The sequence below is a fragment of the Mastigoproctus giganteus genome, chromosome 10 (assembly GCF_048544385.1).
Source record: "Mastigoproctus giganteus isolate SK-2022 chromosome 10, ASM4854438v1, whole genome shotgun sequence".
NCBI classification, from domain to species: Eukaryota; Metazoa; Arthropoda; class Arachnida; order Uropygi; family Thelyphonidae; genus Mastigoproctus; species Mastigoproctus giganteus.
The window spans coordinates 118,184,276-118,207,451 of NC_143584.1; the positions used below are offsets into that span (position 1 = coordinate 118,184,276).

Genomic DNA, 23,176 nt, shown 5'->3' on the forward strand with positions numbered 1-23,176 from the left:
GAAAAAGACCCATAAAAATTCCTCCCATCATCGACGGGGATTTGAACTTAGGTCTTTTACACTCTGTGTGGGGATGATGGTGATTTTATCAACTGTACTACTCATGAGGGCTTCAGTATTGTAGTCCATCAAAACCTTTCCCTCTTACCGATTTAGCAAGTTCTACTATTGCATGGATTCCATTTTCTGTCGGTTCGACCATATTTCCTAAATGAACTGACTCTGGCCAAAGATTTTCCAACATGCATTTAATGTTGACAGTTTTACTTCTTTGAGCAATAAAGCTATGATTCCAATACAGTCCACAATTGAAAAATGTTTCCATTCCTCCATAATTTCAACTTTTCATCAATTCAGTTTGGAATCAATTTTTTCCAAAATCCATTGTAACGAGTTTCAAAGGTGGATATGATACCTTGATCTAGTTAAAGAAGTTGTACTAGGTGGTAGGAACTTCACTTCAACGTTTGCATGACTTAAATCTTTTGGATGGCCTGGCACTTTATCCAATAATAATAAAACTTTGAAATCTAGATTTTTCTAGATGTTCAACAAGCACAAGTTCAGTAGCACAGAACCTAACACGAGGATTTCCCAATATTTTTTTTCTATGCATAACGATTAGCAAGCTAAAAGTGGGAATTCACAAAAAAGAATGGAAATATTGAAAAATTATATCCAACATAATAGTAGGGTTTCCCCCTGCACAAAAGCTCAAAAATACCGTGTTATGCGAGGTTGCCACAATTCTCTAACCTGTTAGACAAGTACTGTGTTTCACGAGGATTACCACACTTTATCAATTGTGTTATAGAAGTATTGTGTTATATGGGGGTTGCATGTACTCCCTCCTATCGTGTCTGGGCAGAATTGAAGACGCTTTCAAATTTAACCCTAATTTGTGACTTTTTTTTTTTCAGCACTGACCTGTACCTGTTAAGTAAATCTGCAGATCTCTTACTCTTAAGATCATTAGTGCCAAAGTGTACAACGATATCACCTTTTGTGCCCTTAAAATATGATATCTGCTCTACAACATCATCCAACTTTTGCCCCTGGCAGACAAATCCAGGTCCTGTTCCACCTATCAAATTACCAGGGAGTATATGATGAGAGCCTTGTCGATCAATTCAGCCCTGGAAAGACATCAAATGTGTGCAATTACCAGGTAGGAACCTACGTTCACTTGTCTCCAGTGTGAAGACCCCTGTCACACCTGTCTTACGCAGCAATGTAGTGTACCGTATCACCTGTAGGGCCTGTAACAGTTGCTACGTAGGTGAGACATCGAGACGTCTCCAAGATCGCCTCACGGAACACGACAGAGCAATCCGGCTTGCCGAAACTGACCAGTCCGCGCTTGCAGAACATTTTTGGGCTACCAACCACGATCTTGACCCCAAACGCGACTTTGAGATAGTGGACCACGCGCGACACTTTCGCCACCGCCTATGGCTAGAGTCACTAAACATAATAAACGACCCTAAGGCATTAAATCGCCAGAAAGGCATGCGTATACATCCCATCCTAGAGACAACCGTTTTATTGATGGATGATCACTGACGTAAGGCAGCACACGTCCGTGCTACAACAATGACGCATGAGTAACGTGCCACACTTTGCTTGTAATGTATTCAAATTTGTCAGTTGATAAAGGGACACGTGTTCCGAAAGCTACTGAATGTACTTATATTTTTATTTTATACTGGGTATACTGTAAATATCTATTTGAAAAATTATTAAACTATGGACCCCAGTACTCCAGGCCCATTTGTCACTAAGATTAACAGTAGCCACTGGCAGAGGTGAAAGAGATTCTTGCACTGCTTCTATTGGAATGAGCAGAAGCCTGAAAAACAAGATGCAGGATATTTCAGAGGCTGCTGGAAGTCATTGCGGTACAAGTAAACACATGGGTTGTGTTAGGATAGCTAAGAATAGAAACAGGTGCATGTATACTTGCTTGTACACCAATGCTAGGAGTTTAGTAAATCAATTTGATGAATTTGAGGTATTGCTCAAAACATCAAAGGCAGATATTGTTGGGATATCAGAGACGTGGTGTCACACAGATATAAGGAATGCAGAACTTTAATTTGGGGAGTACAACGTCTACAGAAAGGATAGACAGGATAGGAAGGGAGGAGGGGTTATGCTATTAGTTAAGAAACACATAAAATCCAAGGAAGTGAAGCCAGTCGACATCGATGGACAGGGCAGTGTCGAGTCAGTTTGGTGTGACATAAGCATAGGTAAATCAAAATTGAGAGTAGGAGTGTGCTATAGGCCTAATGACTCTGATGAGTATAATAAGATACTGTACAGGGAAATAGAATAGGCCAGTAAATCAGAGAGTCTTATAATGGGGGATTTTAATTTCCCAGATATTGACTGGAATTTGTGGGTTGGTCACTCACACACTAGCAAGGCTTTTGTGGATTTATTGGATGATTGTTTTCTACACCAGCATGTTCGGGAGGCAACTAGAGGGAGTAATTAATCTGATTATTAGTAGTGATTCTTCATGCATTAAGAATCTGCAGATAAAGGAACCACTAGGTGGCAGTGATCACAGTGTGCTGAAGTGGGATTTACTCAAGGAGGTAAAGGGAAGGGTTTTTGCTTTTGTAAAGGCGACTATGATGGTCTGAGACAGTATTTAAATTCTATACAGTGGGACCAACTGATGATGTTACCAACAGCAAATTCAAAATGGGATGCATTCAAGGAACTAATCTTGGAAGCTACCAGGCTTTACATACCAACCAAGAAATATTGTTCAAGGTTCAGGCCTAAATGGTTGTCAGATGAACTAATGAGACATATGCAGAGAAGAAAATGCATGGGATACATACAAATTAATGGGTGACATGGACGCCTATGACAGATATAAGTTGGTCTGTAACCAAGTCACAAAGGAGATTAGGCAGGCAAAGGCAGATTATGAGAAATCCTTGGCAAAGGATGCAAAGAAAAACAGAAAAGAGTTCTTTACCTATTTAAACTCAAGAAGGAAATGGATGAATCAGATTGGTCCACTGGATGTTGATGGTTCAACAGTTGAGGATCCTGCTCATGTGGCTCACAATCTAAACAAGTATTTTGCATCTACATTCACACATGAGGAGTGATTCAGGAAAGGGAATGTCATAGGTGAAGTAAACATTAGCAGTGAGCTAGATGATTTTCTAATAACTGAGAGGAAAGTTGAGGAGAAATTGTCGAGGATAAACATAAAAAAGGCACCCGGGGTGGATGGGATCTATCCGGTTATATTAAACGAGGCAGCAAAGGAAGTAAGCAAACCCCTAGCCATAATTATGAGAGCTTCTTTGGACTCAGGGGAGGTACCCATAGACTGGAGATGTGCAAATATAACCCCAATTCACAAAGGAGGATCAAAGGCTGAAACAAGTAATTATAGACCTGTTAGTTTAACTTCGGTTCCAGGAAAATTAATGGAGGCACTGGTTAAAGAAGCACTGCAGGATCATCTAGACAAGAATTCAGTTATAGCTCAGACACAGCATGGTTTTGTTAAGGGCAGGTCTTGTCTGACCAATTTGATTGGATACTATGATGTAGTCACAAAAGAACTGGATGCAGGGAATAACTTTGATATTATATATTTGGATCTTTGAAAGGCTTTTGATACTGTTGCGCATGGAAGACTGCTGCACAAATTGGAGTAGTGTGGCACTGGAGGCAGATTGCTGCTATGGATAAAGGGATGGTTGAGTGGCAGAAGACAGAGAGTGGTAATCAATGGACACTGCTCAACGTGGACTAATGTTATTAGTGGAGTTCCTCAGGGTTCAGTGTTGGGTCCATTGTTGTTTTCTGTATTTATAAATGATATTGATGATGGTATCTCAAGCTTAATGTCCAAGTTTGCAGACGATACAAAGGTTGGCAGGGCTGTCAAGGACACTACTGATGCTATGCTGCTGCAACAGGTTCTGGAAAGGTTGAGCAGATGGGCTGAGAGGTGGCAAATGAAGTTTAACATTGACAAATGTAAAGTACTGCATATGGGAAACAGTAACCCCAGATCAACGTATCAACTCTGTGGTACTATGCTGACAGTGGTAGAGAATGAAAAGGACCTGGGGGAAATTGTGCAGGCAGATATGAAGTTCTCTGAGCAGTGCAGATGAGCTGCAAGAGTAGCTCATGGTGTCTTGTCAATGATATACAGGAATTTTTCTAGCAGGGATAGGGATGTGATTATTCCCTTGTATAAGGCATTGGTCAGGCCACACCTTGAGTACTGTATACAGGTCTGGAGGCCTCATTTCAAGAAGAATGTAGAGCTGCTGGAACGAGTACAGAGAAGGGCAACAAGATAAGTGAATGGAACAAAGTGTTGCTCTTACGAAGAAAGGCTTAAATTTTGCAAATTACAGAGTCTGGAGACTAGGCATCGGCGAGGTGATCTGATAGAGTTGTATAAGGCTTTGAATGGCTTGAGCATGCTCAATGCCGATGGGATTCTTCCTCTTGCTCAGAATAATCACCTGAGAGGGCATAAATTCAAATTGAGGAAGGACGGATGTCGGATAGATGTGCAGAAATTTTCCTTTAGCCAGCGGGCAGTTGGTTTGTGGAATAGACTTCCATCACTTGTTGTTGAAGTTGATAGCCTAAACAAATTTAAGGCTCAGCTGGACAGGTATTTCGAACGAACAGAGGGGTGAAATGGGAGTAGTGATTGTGTTTTTTTTTTTTTTTTTTGCTGATGCTGAATAAAGCTTGCTTTCTTGCATTATATGCCTCTACTAATGCTAATACCACTTACAAATATGTACATCATCTAATTTGCCAGTACCAGGTTAGATTTTGAAAGAAAAGGCCGATTATCTCGCTCAATAACCTGGAATTAATGACTTCAAATGCAGCAGTAGTTGGTTCCAGAGAATTAAGGACAGGAATAAGTTAGTTTCATAAAATGTCTGCAGTGAGTGAGCTTAGTTCAATCGACAAAAGAAAAGGAAACAAAATGGCTGTTCTATACAGCCCATTCCTGAAAAAATAAAAAATAAGCGAAAAGTATTTTAAATCTTGACAACACAGGTATATTTTATAATTTGCTGTAAAACAAAATTTTGCTATTTCAAGAACCTTGTAATGGTTAAAAATTAAGTAAACACAGATTCACTATCCTGTTATACTGCAAAGCAGATGGCAGTACAAAACTATGCCCATTTCTGGTTGGGAAATTTTCTAAGCCAAGATGTTTTAAGAGTCAACCAGCTTCTGCGCAATTTTGAGGCCATTCAAAGTGCTTAGCTTTTGGTCAAAATTTTTAATCTTAATTATTGAGAGCAGAAAGAAGGATGGCTTCAAAAAAAAGGGAACATTTTGATAACTCTAAATCATTGCGGAGCATATTCTGCTGAGACACTTAAGTTGATGAATATACGGCCTCCCAAAACCACCAGTTTTATTCAGCCAATGGATCAAGCCATTATTTATATCCTTAAGAGATCATATAGATAAGGTATATCTATACCATATCTATATATATATATATATATATATGTAAGTCCAACTTATCTATATAGATAAGTCCAGCTCAACTTGCCCTTAATGTCATTCTGCTCCAATTTGTACAGTAGTCTTTCATGTGTAACAGCATCAAAAGCTTTCTTGAAATACAAGTATATGATATCAAAATTATTTTTTGCATCCAGTTCCTTTGTGACCGCAACATAGTATCGAATCAAATTGGTCAGACAAGACTGTCCCTTAACAAACCAATGCTTTGTCTGAACTAACTGCAGTCTTGTCTAGATGATTCTGCAAAGCTTCTATAACTAGTGACTCCATTATTTTCTCCAGAACAGAAGTTAAACTAGTCTGTAATTACTCGTGCCACCCTTTGATCTCCCTTTGTGAATTGTGGATACATTTGCAAATCTCCAGTCCAAGGGGACCTTCCTTGATTCCAAAGATGCTCTCATAATTATGGCTGAGGGTTTGCTTACTTCCCTCGCTGCCTTCTTTAATATAACTGGATAGATCTTCTCCACCCCAAGTGCCTTTGTTATGTTTAACTTCAACAATTTTCCCTCTACTTTGCTCTCAGTTATTACAAAACCATTTAACTCTCTGTTAGAGTTTGTTAAGCTTCTGGCCTCCTACAGAATTCCTCATGTGTCAATGTAGTTGCAAAATACTCACTCAGTTTGTCAACTATCTGAGCAGGATCATCATGAGTTGAACCATCGATATCAACTGGACCGATCTGATTCATCCCCTTCCTTCTTGAGTTTACATAAATAAAGAACTCTGCTGTTTTTCTTTGCATCCTTTGCCAAAGATTTCTCGTAATCTGCCTTCGCTTGTCTAACCTCCTTTGTGACTAAATTACAAATTAGCTTATATCTACCATAGACTTCTATGTCGCCTGATAATTTATATGCATCCCATGCATTTTTCTTCTCTGCCACGAGTCTCATTAGTTCATTTGACATCCATTTAGGCCTTATCCTTGAACACTATTTAAGGCCACTAAACACCCATGAAAGCACATTCAGGTGTTAAGAAACAGTCCTTGTGATACTTCTACTATTCAAATTTAATGAGCATAAGAATTATAATCAATCACATCTATTATAAAAATTGAAAAGACTAGTTACAGCTCCTTGCTTGAAAATAATCACTCAATATGAAATTTTTCTTCTTAAAAAATACTTATCCTCCATGATAGTATAATGGTTTTGCAACCTTGGTGCTCATTTGGAAAAGTCTGTGTTCAAATCCTGTTGGAGACTCAAAGAAATTTTAAAGGTCTCTTCAACTGCAGCTGTAATTAGCCAATCTCAGGCAGAGGAAGTATGGTTTCAGCCTGTACAGCATACAAATCAGCACATAACCATGCTTGCACACAGGGCCATGCCGAGCAACTTTAATACCTGAGGCAATAATTAAAAATTGCACCCTATTGTTAATGATGATGGCAATTATTTAATCTTTCTTTTGGTGCCCCTTTCGGCTTTTCATGTGAGGCAAGAGCCTCATTCGCCTCACCCTCGGCATGGCTCTGCTTTTACAGAATAATTATATACAGTGCTTGGTTTGGTTTGGTTTTTTTTTTAGGAGCATTAGCACTAAGGCCATATTGCTCCGGGATATGCGGTGGTCATTCCTTGACCTTTCCGCATCCTCCGTATTTGGTGGTGACGGGCTCGAACCCCAGTCTAATCAAGAAGCGTGTGCTACGCATTGCTGCTCCTTCCCACCTGGCTACGGAGGGACATATACAGTGCAATATAGCCTTAGCTGATAATGAATTATATAAATAACGAAATTAATATCTAAGTGATTGTCAATCACTAGACAATCTCTGCACAAAAATAATTCAAATTTATATTTTAATTTGAATAATCATTTCAAAACCTCCCTTTCAACAGCCATCATACTTTATTTCAGCTTGAATTAGTAACTCTACCTGCTCAAACCCATTTCTTAATGCCAAATTGTAAACAATTAATTCTATAAATAATATAAATTAAAAATTACTGAATAAAAGACACAAATCCATATAAGTTGTGAGTTAATTTGTTAGTTTATTATGTATTGAATCATGAGACCATACACTTTGTATGGTTAAAACTACTATGTAGATGAAATTAACCCCACACTCAATCACTAGGCAATTCTACTCTATTACATTGCCCTACCTATGGGGGATTATAATCAAATCTGTTAAGTGGACCAGTACCCATGATGTGACGGTCTCCCAGCATTGCTTTGTGGGATACAAGGCAACAGCATAAGATCTCATATAGAGCAGGATTATACAGTGATTGAGGACAAGCATAATTTCATCCAAGCAGTAGTTTTAATCAACTAGTGTATGGGGACTTATTAGTAAACTAATAAGTTTAACTCAACTTATGTGGAGTTAAGTGTCTTTTACTCAGTAATTTGTACTTAATATTCATAAAATTAATCATACATATTCAAGTGTACCTTTCTCACAATATTTAAGAAATGTGCAAACAGTTGTGAATTCAGTGGACTGCTCTTAATAACATTTAAAATTTGTACTGATGAAATGAGAACTTCATTCAAGCTTGCAAAAAAACATTTTTTGCTGTTAAATTATTCATTGTGAGAAATGCATTTCATCATTTTCATTCCACTTCAGCCACTTCTTTTACTTTTGCTGCGGTGCTTGATAAATGTTTGTCAGTCATGCTTCTGTCCCACCTGTGCACAGACTGGCACCCCCCTTTTATTTTTAAATCCAGAAATTTACCTTCAATACAACAGTATTTCAACCATTTAATACAACAGTATTTCAACTTCTACTTTCATATTACTACCTCCAAAATCAACAAAACACATATGCCATAAAAGTATGGCTTTAGTCAACACTTCAGTTGGCCTATACATCTGAATTGCAAGCTATTTTTATTTTTTTATTCAACTGTTCTTCAATGTCCATCAATAGTTCATATCAGTGGGAAGAGGAAGAGTTTTCATTTTATTCCCAACTATTGAACCCAAAACTTCTGCACGCACTTCCACTAAACAGAGTTTTATTAAATATCACAATGCTATGAGCAATTTTCATTGATAAAATTAGAAAATGTGATGCTACATGTTTTTGCAGATTTGTTTCCTTTTACATGCTCACTGAAGAGTCATTTTTATTGCTATATCCAGCTGTCTGTCAAATCATAGATGAATGACAATCGGTGAGATTTCAGCGTAATTTTATTAAGCCCTGATGGCATACTGCATGGTCAATATCTGCAGCATGTTGGCACTCATTTTGCAAGTCACATATACAACTTACTGGCAATAGCAAAGTTGTAAGTTTAATGCTCAATTTTTACTGTATAAAAACGAACACTAATTACATTAAACAGATGCAGAAAAGCGAAAGGATGATTGGCTTTTGTTGCACTGTCTAAAAATAAAAAAATAAATAAATATAAATATATAAAAAATAAAAAAGATAAATGTGTGTGTGTGTGTGTGTGTGTGTGTGTGTATAAAAACCTATTTCTCCTCACATATGTAACTATTCAGCTGACCTTTTGCACCAAACTGTCAGCTTCACTCACCCACCCATGGAGGTAACTTATTAACAATTAACTACAGTTAATAGTCACCTGCTAAAAAGAGTCCCTATAATCCAGTCTAAATCTCTTTCCTGTAATTTGAATTTATGTCATCTAGTTTGAAATCATTTATAACAGTGAAGATTTTGCCTTCATTCATTTTATTATCCCCTCTAAGGTACCCCCCCCCAAGATGCTCAGTTGCCAATCTCTGTAGCCTACATATTCCAAGGCCTCCCTTTTGCAAATCACACCAAGTGGATGCCCATCTTTGGGACTCTCAATTTTTTTTCAGATGTAGTCTCTTTCCATACTTATACACAGTATTCCAAGTACTCTATTCACAGTCTTAACAATTGCTTTATAAAGTTGGATAATGACCATACAATCCGTACAAGCAAATGTTTGACAAATCATCAATAGGACACCATAGGCCTTCCTTGTTGCCTGTCTACACTGCTTGGAGAACTTCACATCCTGCCATATCATATTTCTTTCTTCATCTACTAATTTTAATTCAACCCCACAAAGTATATAAGTTATTCAGGGGTTGCTATTTCCCAAGTGTAAAACCTTGCATTTTGCTGCATAAAAATATAGCTGCCACTTTTCTGACTACCCTTGAAGCCTATCCAAGTCATTCTGAAGAAGCACTGCTTGGTGCTGGTCATAAACCATTCTCCCTATATCATCATCTGTAAATTTTCATATCACACTCCCCATCCTTTGGTTCTTTATTCCCTAGCATTAGCTGCCTATAGTGGCAAAATGGGCAGTTTGTTTGTTTGTTTTGTTCCCAGCTACTGGATCCAAAACTTCAGCATACACTTCTACTAAACAGAGTTTTGTTTATTCTAAAGTAATTGAATATGCCTTCCTGCTTTTAGAAATTCAGAGAGCTATTAGATGTCACAACATTGAGTGATTTCCTCTGATAAAACAGGAAACTGTGATGCTGCTACATGTTTTGGAAGCTTTGTTCTGCTGCACGTTCACTTTTGGGGAGTTGCTTTTACTATACCTGCTTATCCATCAAATCACAGATGACTAACAATTAATCATATTTTAGCGTAATTTTACTGAGCAACAGCAAAGTGGTATCTGAAGTGTCTCAAATTATGATTAAAAAAGGGCACTAATTAGGGTTATACTTGGCATGATATGGTTTTGCTACCTGAATACCAAGATATCTTGATATCTTCAAAAGAATAAAGTAAAATCATAAAAATAAAAAAAGATAAGGTAATGTAGCAGTGCACACACAACTCCACTCCAAGGAAATGTATCTCACACTCACCAAGTGGATACCACTCTTTCACAATAAATAAATGGAATTAAATATAAAGACAGTGAATTCATGAGCACCACTTCATCAAGGGAAGATTGGTGCTTAAAAACTCCAAAAGGAGTGTATTTATTGGTCATTAGTCAGCAAAATGCCAACAGGTATCCCTATACAATCCAAACACGGAAAGAAAATAACAAACAAATTAAACTCAAAATTATAAAATATGCCATGGCCATTGCCTTTTCTATGTTAAATAAATAAACAACAAACAAAATATAAATTTGAATGCCAACCTAGCCAATTGAAAGGATTAAACCAAATGCAAATTAACATTAAAAAGTAAATCATACAAAACAGAATTAATATAAATAAATGAATCAGCTATATACTATTCTAGTACAATGAATACAATGGTCAAAGGTTCAGAAAATAGATGAAACTTGTTGAGAATAGGCTAATTTCTGTAACTTGTAATTTTCAGGAAATACATTATTAACAGATAGCTTATTTCCTTTCAGTTCACTTAAAAAACAGCAAGTGGTTAGAAACATCAAGTTTTACCTGACAGATATACTATGGTTAACATTTTTATTGCAAAAAAAAATATTCCTAGTTCTTCCATAACTGATTCACCCATTAAGGCTACATCCTTTGTATTTAGAGCATTCATTATCTGGCTAACTATCCTGGAGCCAGATTCAGAAGAGCATTCTCTGACATGGAACTTGAGTAATTGCTGACACAACTGGATTCATTTTGTTCCACAGCATATTGGAAGCCAAGGCTGAGTGTTAGAAATTAAATACATTGCATCTATGAGGGGCGTTCAATAAATTATCTATCTAAGGTACTTTCCCATAGTTATATTTCAATGATTCATGATTTATCATGTTCCTACAGATCTCAATTTGAATCATACTAATTTTGATCCCATATGTTTTTAGGTTGTGCTGCTGTAACAGAAAGAAGGAAGACACCTGTATAAAATTATGGATTTGCTGAAGCTGGAGCAACGTTCAGTCATCAAGTTTCTCACCAAAGAAGGAAATGGGCCAAAGGCCATTCACAAAAGGATGGTGGCTGTCTTTCCCAAGAGTGTGCCTTTACAGTCAGTACAAGGTGAAATTCTGGTCAAAACAATTCAAGTGGGGTATAAGCCATCAAAAATGATCCATGTGCAGGAATGCCTGTGACCACTCCAGAAATGTGCCAAGCTGTGGAAACTCTTATGCTGAATGACAGATGTTTAAAGGTGTTCCAAATCTCTGAGGGAACAGTTATAACCATCATGAACATTTGAATTAGTCATCCTCCATGAACATTTGGGGATGACCAAGGTAAGCGCAAGGTGGGTCCCAAGATTTCTGACCCCTGTGCAGAAGCAATTCAGAGTACGGTGTTGAGAGGAGAATTTAGAGCTTTATGGAAGAGCTCTGAGACTTGCATCTCCAGAATTGGTATAGGTGATGAAACATGGGTTCATCACTGGGATCCTGAGACCAAGCAAGGATCAATCTAATGGAAGCACAAGGATTCTCCCCCACCAAAAAAATTTCGGACACAACCTTCAACCGGCAAGATTATGGCCGCCATTGTTTGGGAAGATGAGGGAATTATGCATATTCAGTACTTGGAACACAAGCAGACAGTCACTGGGAAGTCATCTGCATTTCTTTTGTACAACCTAAGGGATGTCAAAGGAAAAATGCCATGGAAAACTTTCCAGAGGTGTGCTGCTTCTTCAGGACATGTACCAGTGCTGGTCACACATGCTGTTGCTACTGCTTTGAGAGACTGTGATTTTACAGAACTTACCCATCCACCTTACAGGCAGGATCTGGGCCCCCAGTGACTATTTCCTGTTTCAACATTTCAAGAAAAATGTATGTGGCCATCACTTTGCTAATGATGATGAACTGAAGTCTGCTGTTTCTGCGTTCTTTGATGGACAAGACAAAGAATTTTATTTGTCTGGTATTTCCTCATTGCCAACAAAATGAAACAAGTGTATTAAAGTTCAGGGGAATTAAATTGAAAAATAAAAAAGATTTTTGCCTCTATTTCATTTGCTTCATAGGTAGGTAGATAATTTATCGAACGCCCCTTGTAAGCAGTGCCGTACCTAGAATTCTGTTGGCCCCAGGCGAAATATTCATCTGCACCCCCCCCTGCAAAAATTAAAGATGGAATTCATAAAATTGAAAAATAAAGGAAACACCAAAAATTATTCAAATCATAATTATTTATATAAACTTAAAAGATTTCACAACCTTAAGTATTTACTTGATATGAATCTGTCTATAACATCCTATGTTTTTATATCTTTTAGTAAATCTTGTTCTATTGACATAATGGTGAATCCGTTAATTCTTTCTTGGCCAATCGTTGCTCGTGAATATGTTTTAATAATTTTGATTTTTGAAAACTTCTCTCTCCAGATGCAACCATAATTGGCAATGTTAATAATAACAGAAGAGAACTGGTGACGTTGGGATATAATTAAACTAAGTTTTTTCCTAGAATAAATGTCAGTAATTCTAAGGAACCAAAATTTTTTCTTTTTAAAACATGCTGCAAAGATTGGATTTCTTGCCACAACTCTTTGGCATCGATGTCGCGGCTTCATCTTCGACAGTGAGAATTCCTTCAAAGTGTTGACATTTTGTTTCTATTGAACTTTCTAATAAATTTGTGAAGTTTTCTGATTTTAGAATAAGATGAAAAGCCAAGGATATTTCATTCATCTGATCAAATCTTTCTCCTAAGCAAACAACAGCTACATCGATCATTATATTAAAAAACTCCATTTCAAACTTTTTGGTTGGATCAACAGAGCATTCATCTGATGAAGTTTCATAGGTAAACTCGCACTTTTTTCCAGAAACTCTCACTTCTGGTAAAACTGATGGTATGGTATATTATTCCAATGCAGTTGCAATGTCTATAGCTTTATCCATACATAATTTAAATCCTGATGTTCTAAATTTGTTTAATTGACTAAGAGCACCTTCTATCAATATAATTGCAGTGTTCATATCAATTTTACTACTTTGCATGGCTTCACCTACTTTATTTATAATACTCAATATTTAGTATTAGTAATGGCCATATAGTGCAAGAAAGCCTAAGGTTTAAGTTGCACTAGCCAAAAAAAAAAAAAAAAAAGAGAGAGAAAAAAAAGTAAAAAAAAAAAAAATAATAAAATAAATAATTAATAAATAATAAAAGAAAAGGAAATGGACAGACTATGCGTTTCCCTCCTCCCGCAGTTAACTATCCAGCTGACCTTTGAATTTCCCCAAACTGTAAGCCTTTACCACCCATGTAGGTAACTTATTCCAGTAAATTATAACTCACTGGCTAAAATAAAACTTCCTGTAATCCAGTCTAAACTTCTCCCCCCATAACTTGAATTTATGGCCCCTAGTTCTAGAATCATTTATAACCATGAAAATTTCATCCTCGTTCATTTTACTTTTGCCTCTCACAGTGTTAAATACCTCAATCAAGTCTCCTCGAAGGTGCCTAGTTTCCAAGCTGTGCAACCTGCATATTCAAAGTCTTTCCTCATATGGACACCCCTTTTGCCACTCTGACCAGGCAAGTTACCCATTTCTGAACTGGTTTTCAAACCAAATAACTACAATTTTAATAAATTTAAAAGAAACAATTTCTGCTAACAAACCTTGTATTTCAGACTGCAATTTTGCATCATATCCTTTGGCCTGTTCCATTTAATGCAGTTGTAATATCCCGTAACTGATATCGTACTGCTTCAATGGCTTTTATCTTTCCTTCTCATCTTGTTTCTGGTAAGAGATTTCACAGTAATTTTTATGTGCCTTTTTAAAATATCCTAACTACTTGGCGAAGCAGTGCAAATCACATATAAGCTTTGTAATGTTCCAAAATATAATTCTGCTGTTGTTGAAGAATGTGATGCATCACAGATACAACTAAATTTAAATTATGCACAACATACGGAACATAAACAGCTCTTCTATTTTCTTGTAAAATTCTTGCTTGTACGCCATTACGTTTACCTTTCCTGTCACTACTGTTATCAACCCTTGCCCATGGCAGTTACTTAGGTCAATGTTGTTCGTTTCTAACATTCTTAGTATAGTTTCTGTTAGTCCTTTCCCTGAACTGCTAAGGGCTAAGGTAAAGAAAGCCAACATGAGAACGACAAGAAACGTCAGATAACTTACGCGGAAAATTAGTTTCCCGGTACCAGACTCTAGCGCTGCTCGCTCAGTAAACAGACGGTAGGTGTTATCGGTCTGGAGCCGAAATCGAGAAGCATATATTGATTGACAGGTAGGTGTGGCAAACAATGAAATGATTGTTGGTGGGTGCGACAGAGGACAAACTACTGTGTAGTTATTGGTTGGCATTATAATGGTGTATTTATGAGTAAAGAATGGTGCATATTAGTTTTGTAATGAACGGTAAACAGGTAATAGAAGCGTTGAATCTTTTAAAGATGGAAGAAATTTGTAAGAAAAATAAAACATTTGGTTTTTTGATGAAAACTAAATTAATAAAAGTTTCGTTCTGTTCATTTTTATGTTCATTATGTTTTTTTCTCATTATTAAAAGCAGATTTTTGGAGTTCATGAGTGTTTTTACTATACTGTTGATTTAGGTTTGGTTACGAAAAAAGGAAAGGGTTTCTTTATATTTTGTAACCTGACCTTAAATGGTAGGTTAGGAAATAATAGAAACAGTTTCCTTATATTTAGTGACCTAACCTTAAACGTTAGGTTAGGAAATAATATAAGAAAAGAAAGAAAGATTCTATATATATATATATATAGTGAATAGCTGTTGAGGTGTTGATTGATGTTATGATATATGTGTATCCGCACGAGTGTCTTTAAAAATAAAAAGTACAGTAATAAAAAAAATAATATTTTGTTAATAAACAATTTATGCGCTAGTCCACATGATTCTAAAGAAAAAAGGTTAGGTTACCCCCTCCATTTCGGTAGGGGTTCAAGCTCCCATGGGATTCACATGGAGGGAACCTGACCTTTTTTCACCATTAGGGCATATTATTAAACAAGAAAATAAAAATACAGTCATAAAAAATTTATTTTTTTATGAATGTATTTCTAAATATGACTGATTCTAAAGAATAAAGGCTAGATTACCCCCTCCACTTAGGGAGGGATTCAAGCTACCATGTGATTCAAGTAGAGGTAACCTGACCTTTTTTCACCATTATGGAAAGCATTCATTAGGGCAAGTTACCATCAGTGCTTCTGAGTGCTACTAAAATGATACTAACCCGATGTTATTGTGTGTTGTGTTCGCGCACCAATCAGCACATTGTTTGCCACGCCTACCTGTCAATCAATATATTGACTTTGCTCCAGACCGATAACACCTACCGTCTGTTTACCGAGCGAGCAGCACTAGAGTGCCGTATCGGGAAACTAATTTTACACGTAAGTTATCCAATGTTTCTCGTCGTTCTCATGTTGGCTTTCTTTACCTTCGCCCTGCTAAGTATCCCAAAAAAAGTTTACAAATTTTTGTAGTGCAGCTGGACATAGAAACAAATCTAATTATGACCGTCATTTGTTCTAAGTGACTTACATCCAAGGTACAATCTAAAATAATTGAATAATGTTTTGCATTGCAAACTCTTCTACAACTCTCTTTTAATACTATTCCGCCTATCATTTCAATTAATTCATTTTGCATTCGATTACTCAAATAATATGCATATGTACATTGTTCATTTTCTACTCAATGAACATGTTCATTAAGTATGGGATCAAATTTAGACAATAACTCTATTTGTCCATTATTTCCAAAAAATTTCCATTATTTGCTTCAAATAATTTTTCATTGCTTCATCCCAATGCTAAATTCTCGTGAAGCTAAAAATTTAATTATCTCAATTACTCATTCCAAAATCATTTTCCGGTATTTTTTAATTTCTCTATCAAAATTTGATTTACAACATTCATAATTTTATTGGATTTTAACCGGAGCTCTAATTCCTTCTACTGTTGCATGCATATTTTATGATTTTGAGAGTTCTCATGTGAGCTTAAACCGTCTTGTTAATGATGCCAAGAACGGAACTCAGTAGTTTTCATTCTAGGTGATGTGATGTCATATTCAGAGCAAAGCAAATGATTTCAGATGTGAATCTGCATTATTGTCGGTTTTTGTTGCATTAAAACTAGGTTTAAATAATAAAAATAGGCAAAAATTATTTCTTTTAACATCTGATTATAAAATAAATAAATTCACTGTAATATAAATAAGTAATATTGAATTTTTTTTCTGTATAATTAAAATTTTTATTAAGAAATTTTTTTTTTATATTTAAAAGAATTAAAATATCATCGAAATTCGGTTCCCCTGCATTCCTGCCCAGTTTGCCCATACCTAGGTATGGCACTGCTCTTAAGTGTTTAGCCTCCAGGAGAGTGAAGTTTCTGACTATAGGCTGAGATAAGTTGAAGAGTCCGATGTGCACAATCGATACAGAATTATAATGTATCTGTGAGGAACAGTTTCCAGACTGATATATTGTAGGTATTTTTAGAGAATGCCTTTTCTCTTTTTTCAGTATACTATATTTAATTGTGTCTTTTTCTAGGCCTTCTTTTTTGCTACAATTTTCTACTGAAGAAAGAGAAAGGATAGCTTCCAGAAATATTTAGAATACATTTCAATCAGGAAACTGTTCTGCACAAATACTTTTAACTCTTTGTTGAATGTACATTGGCCTCTACAGCTACAAGTGTAACATTAGGAACTTGGTACTGTTATCTCTCACTTTGATATGATGCTTTTCATATTAAGGTGAGAGATGCAAAATTATTTTCAAAATTTAGAATCAGCTTCTATCTAGTACTACGGAATACTGTGGTTTTTGTTGTTTATTTTAGTAATAGTGGCTACTGAACAAAACTTTATATCTTTTTAATTATGCAAAGTTTGTGTCACGTTTTAAAAATTCAATGGGGAGAAAAAAAAATGAATCAGCTTATGTCTTGGGTTTCAAAGCACTTCTAGAACACAATAAATGATAGTACATAATTTACACCCATTATTTAAGTCTTAGAGGTTATGACATGATTAGAAAAGTTAAACAGGAAAATAACACTAATACATAAAAATGAAAGAAATCTAACATTTCATTTTAAACTGTACCCAGGAAACAGAAAAGACACATACAATTTAAGATAAAGAATACCAAATGTTTCAAGTAGGCTTATAACTATTGCTCTTGTGTATTATTCGAACACAACAGGTACATGAAGCAGGCCGATCGGGCTAGCCGGGTGGGTAAAGTGCCTGCCTGGCAACCCAAAGGATGCGGGCTTGGATCAAAAAATCTTGGGAGGTGAATTATGGCCACAGAAGCTGATGTGCCAACAATTAACAAAAAAAAAAAAAAAAAAAAAAAACGTGAAGCAGATGATCCTCCAAAATGTATTAGAACGCTAAAGTGAAAAAAGCAGAAATTATTAGTATCAAATGTGACCCACATGGGTTTTAATGGCATCAGGCAGGTTTACACATCATTCTACTCAAACCATTGTTGCAGAGAACCACGTTTTGTCACTGATACAAATATGATCTTTCTTCAGAGAATTTCCACAATAAAGGTATTGTAGAATTGTTCAGAATGTCACAATATACAGTTGCATTTGTAGTTTCATTGATAATAATGAAACTACAAATGGCCAATACAATCACATCACCATCACCAAACTTCATTGTTAGTGCAATACAATCTGGGTGAAATCATTCTCTGGGCATACATTGCAACCAGATATCCATCTGATACTTTGGACTGTGTAGTGTGATTCATCACTCCGTTCTACAACTGCTGTAATATTCAACGCTTCCATTCTCTATATCAGGCAATGAAATGCAGTGTTAGGAAAGGGCTTTGATCTATGAACAGCTGTGTGACCATGGTAACCTATTCTGTGAAGATTTTTCCCAATGGTTGTTGGTCCTATGCTTATCCCATTTCCATCAACTGCCTCTGAGTCAGCTCACTAAGAATGCATTTGCAAGTTTCTCTCATTATCTGTTTCAATCTTGGAGTAATTAATGGTGGTTTAACTGATTTGGTATGAATGGTTGCATATTCTTCTTTGATTGGTGTATGATGTTTCTAAAATCATAAATTAATTTCAGCTATCCCACTTGTTCTTCTATCTGGTTGAAAGAACATCCTGTTATATGACAACCTGTTACCACAACTACCTCGAAAGTTGTTACCACAACTATCGAGGTAGCAGTTGTCACATAAAATAGCCATTACTTCACCATAGAAAGTAATAGTTAATTCCTTAAAGAAGCGTTTCCTAAACTGGGGGCTGCAAAATGGTGGTCATCCATATATATATATGCATATAACATATGCAAACCCGAGGGGCTCATATCTGGTGAGTATGGGCCTGGCACACCCAGGGCCCTGAGCAGGATATCATCATTCTTCTCTTTCTTGGTGATTTTCTTCTACTTCTGACTCTTGTTTTCTCTCTCTCTCTCTCTCTCTCTCTCTCTCTCTCTCTCTGTCTCTCTCTCAGGGTAATTCAGAATTTTTTTTTTGACTGGTGCAGCATATGCCTCAGGCTTCCTTGCACCATATGGCTAATAATAATAATATAGGGTCCACAGTTTTTTTCGATTTTTAAAGGGGTCCATGAACTTTTTTTGATTTTTGAAAAGGTCTGCAGATCTCAGTAGGTTGGGAACCACTGCCTTAAAGTATTTAACCAGCTATGTGACAATAATTATTAGTTAATTACTGTCAAAGAGTAAAGTAATTAACCATTACTTTCTAAGGGCAAGATGTCACAATGGTGGCAAAGGATAATGTATAAGTGTGCATACTTAAAAAAGCAAGTGGTTATAAGCAGACAACTGAATTTTGTCAGGCAGATATGTACAAAAGTTAAGATTTGTTTAAGTCATATGTTCATTATTTATATTGAATATACATCCCATAGTAATTTATTTCATAAGAAGCCATTTTTAATTTAAAAAAATTAACAGATAATACCATACCTGAAGAGCTTGGAGGTGGTCATACAGTTGTTCTGGAGATGAGGCACCAACTAGGACACAGTGGACATTTTCATTCTTCAAGCACCATGCTAAATATGTTGATGTAGTTTAGTTTTTGATACATTAAACTTTTCTAAGTATTTATAGTGTAATTTTAATTAGTTAACCAACTCGAGGACAAAATTGGTATTTTTATCTATTGTTCTTTTCATAGAAAAGTTAAAAAATTACTTTACATTTACTATTTTGGACCCCTTGGGTGAATAACAACACACACAATCAATACGTATCATCATATATGCTATGACTGATGCGGTAGCATAAGGTTGTTTTTCCAGGACCATGCAGATTTTGGTATAGGTGATGGCGTGCCCAAAAATGTTTTGGAATTTTTTTTCCCTGTTTTTCTAAACTAAATATATGTGGTTAAAATTAATAATACACAATTTTGTTAATATAGCATGACAGTTAACACTGCTTAATAAACAGCAGAGACAGGTGTATATTATATTGTTATGAACTGTATATTTCCTTGCTCATGCACTACTAATAAGTAGTGTCATATTTGTTTATTGCCTAGAATACCCAAGACCAGAACCTTTTTATGATACTCACATGAATATAGTCATAGGAAAACACTGATAGTAAGCAGAAGTATAAAATAATTTTACTTACAGCGACTCTTTTCTCGCTGTTCAGTATAATTCCTGCACGTAAATGCTTATAAGAGAAAATATTTGTAGGAATGGATATTTATCAAAAAAAAATTGGACTGAAAATGAAGGTGAATGCACAATATGCATAACATCTTTAAGTATGGGGGGGGGGCTTTTAAGAAAACATAAGCAAAATTTCCACCAAAGAAGGACTATGTCACACTTTCTAAGTACCTAGTTGCAAATAGAAAAAAGTCAGACCTCCTCTCCTCCACTGCATGAAAAGGTTCCAGTAATAGAAATAGTACCACTATTTTTCTCCCCTTGAGTGTTAGCTCTCTCTCTCTCTCTCTCTCTCTCTCTCTCTCTCTTCTTCTTCTTTTTTTTTTTTTTTTTTTTTTTTTGCCGAATCAAAAATTTATAAAAAATTTTCACCAGAATGAACAAGAACAAGCTTTAATAAATGTCAGTTATTGCAATACTCTTGATGAAGCTATAAAGGAAATTAAAAAAAATTTTTTTTTTTCTTTCAGTGTTGACAGCAACAGATACAAGCAATCATAGATTAACAAAAATTTTCCTACAAATTTCTATTTGTTGTAGTTATATGCAAAATCTTAAGCATCACTATAACTATAAAAATAAATAGCTACTTGTATGTAAAGATCTGCATGTAGGTAAGTAAAAATGGTATACCTATATTGTTATTTATTATAGGTATATATACCTAAACATAGGTATATTTTTATTATTGTTATTTATACTGCAACTGGTATATTCATTATTATACTCATTTTTTCATTATTTTTTTTATTATACTCATAGGTATATTTTTATTATTGTTATTTATACTGCAACTGGTATATTTATATTGTTTTATTAAATGCTAAACTCTTAAGTATAGTGTCAATTCCTCTGAAGTGTTGACCTTGGAACAAATTAAGAAAGAATTAATTACTTTGGATGAACTTTGGAAGAATTAATGATTTTTTCCATTTATTACTTCCCATTTAGAATCTATTCTTGGTAACTTCATCATATGGTCCCACTGCATAGAATTAGAAAACTGTTGGAGACCACTATAGTCACCTTTATAAAAGAAAAAGTCCTGTCCCTTGCCTCTGACAGTAGCTACATTTTTAAGTAAATCTCACATCAATAGATTGTGATCACTGCTATCTAGCGAGTCTTTTATCTGCAGAGTATTAATGCGTGAAGAGTTATTGCTGATAATCAGATCAAAAATACTGCTATATCTTGTTGCCTCTCTAACATGCTGGTGTAGGAAACAATCATCCAATAGATCTAAAAAGGCCTTGCTACTGTTTGAGTGACTAACCCACAAGGTCCAATCAATATATGGAATGTTAAAGTGCCCCATTATACAACATTCTGATTTAATGGCCCATTCTATAAGTCTGTACAGTTGTTCATTATACTGATAGTCAGGCCTATAACACTCTCCTACCCTAATTTTTGTTTTTTCAGTGTTTACGTCATACCAAAGTAACTCAAAACTGCACTGGTCACCCATGTCCACTTGATGCACTACCATATATTTTATGTGCTTCTTAAGGAAGAGCATAATGCCCTGCCACCTCGTCGGCAATACACATTGTACTCCCCCATATTCTGAATCCCTTATTATCTGACTGACACCATACCTCTGATATCTTCACAATTTCAGCATTTGATGATTTGATCAGTACTTTAAATTCATCAAATTTAATTACTATGCTCCTGCAACTGGTTGTACTCTTAATAAGCCTAACACAGCCCATGTATTTGCTTGTTTCACAAGGACCCTCAAGAGGTCTTGAAAAAAATCCCCGACACCTTGATTTTTAGGCTGCTGGAAAGCTTGCTACTCTTAATCTATGGGGGAGGGGCTCAAAAAAAGATCTGTATTCACCCAGAATAGTTGTGATAAAACAATGAAATTTTTGTTTGATACCTTGAAATCTCTATAGCAACTAAACAAACTTTGGTTGTGATCTGACAATTCATTTTTTTTCCCTTTGGAGTGCTAAATGAAGTGATGTGTCACAATGGATAAAGATCAGTGATTCAATTCCTCTTTCTGCATGGGAAACACCCAAAACAATCTGCGAATAAATGGTCACTTATGGAGAAAACTGCCTAGGTTACAGTGTTGTTGTTGCACATTGGTGTATATATATATATAAACAATTCACATGTGGCCTTAGTGTATGATGGAGTCCCAGGACACCCAGCAACTGCTGTAAGAGAAGTGAGTGTTACAAAAATTGAGGCATTAATCCTGGAAAATTGCCATATTAGCATCAAAGAACTAGCTGCAGAGATCCAAATTAGTGTACGATCTGTGGAGAAAATCATCTCAACAGTTGCAATATGAGTAGTGTCTGCTAGATTGGTTCCCAGAATTCTGATCCCTTAAAAGAAGAAAAGGGCACAATGCACACATGAAATGTTGTCAATGTGCTAGGAAAAGCAAGATGAGTTTTTCACGCCTAGTCACAATGGATGAAACTTGGATCTATCACTACATAAATTCCGAAACGACAACTCCAAAACTAAAATGTCAAAACAATGGAGGCATACAGAATTGCCATCCCCAAAAAGGCAACAGTGTGCAATCAAGTGCTGGTAAGGTAATGCTGTAAGTTTTTTGGGTTCAGCCTGGTGTAAGAGATTACATTCAAAAGGGCTGTACTGTGATGGTGAAGTATTATTCCAACCTCCTCATAACGCTATGTGCTGCTATAAAAGAAAAAAGATGGGGGGAAGCTGTCAAAGAGGTGTGTGTTTGCTCCATGATAATGTCTCTGTGCATTATTCACATGCTGCTGGGAGATGTGCCCACAAATGTGGGTTTGAAATATTGGCACATCCTGCTTATTCTCAGACTATAAAGATTTTAAACCAAGAAAAAGGAATGATGAACATATTGATGTTCCAAGCCTAAGTTGTATTAAAAAAGTTGAACATCCTGATATTGCTTTCATGTATGAGGTTACTTGCTTGAAAAAGGAAACTATTAACTACCTTACTTTGGAATTTAACAGGATTGCCAAAGCCATCATCAAATATTTATTAGATAGATGGTGAAATTTTGAAAC

The 23,176-nt window shown here is 35.8% G+C and overlaps 1 protein-coding gene across 1 annotated transcript in view; it reads right to left on the minus strand.

Moving 5' to 3' along the window:
- LOC150079251 (voltage-gated potassium channel subunit beta-2-like) overlaps positions 1–23,176 on the minus strand; it is a 313,834-nt gene that overhangs the window by 25,262 nt on the left and 265,396 nt on the right. Inside the window, exon 16 of the mRNA XM_090383003.1 lies at positions 19,420–19,508. Within this exon, the coding sequence (XP_090239129.1) occupies positions 19,420–19,508 (89 nt within the window). The remainder of the gene's footprint in view (positions 1–19,419; positions 19,509–23,176) is intronic.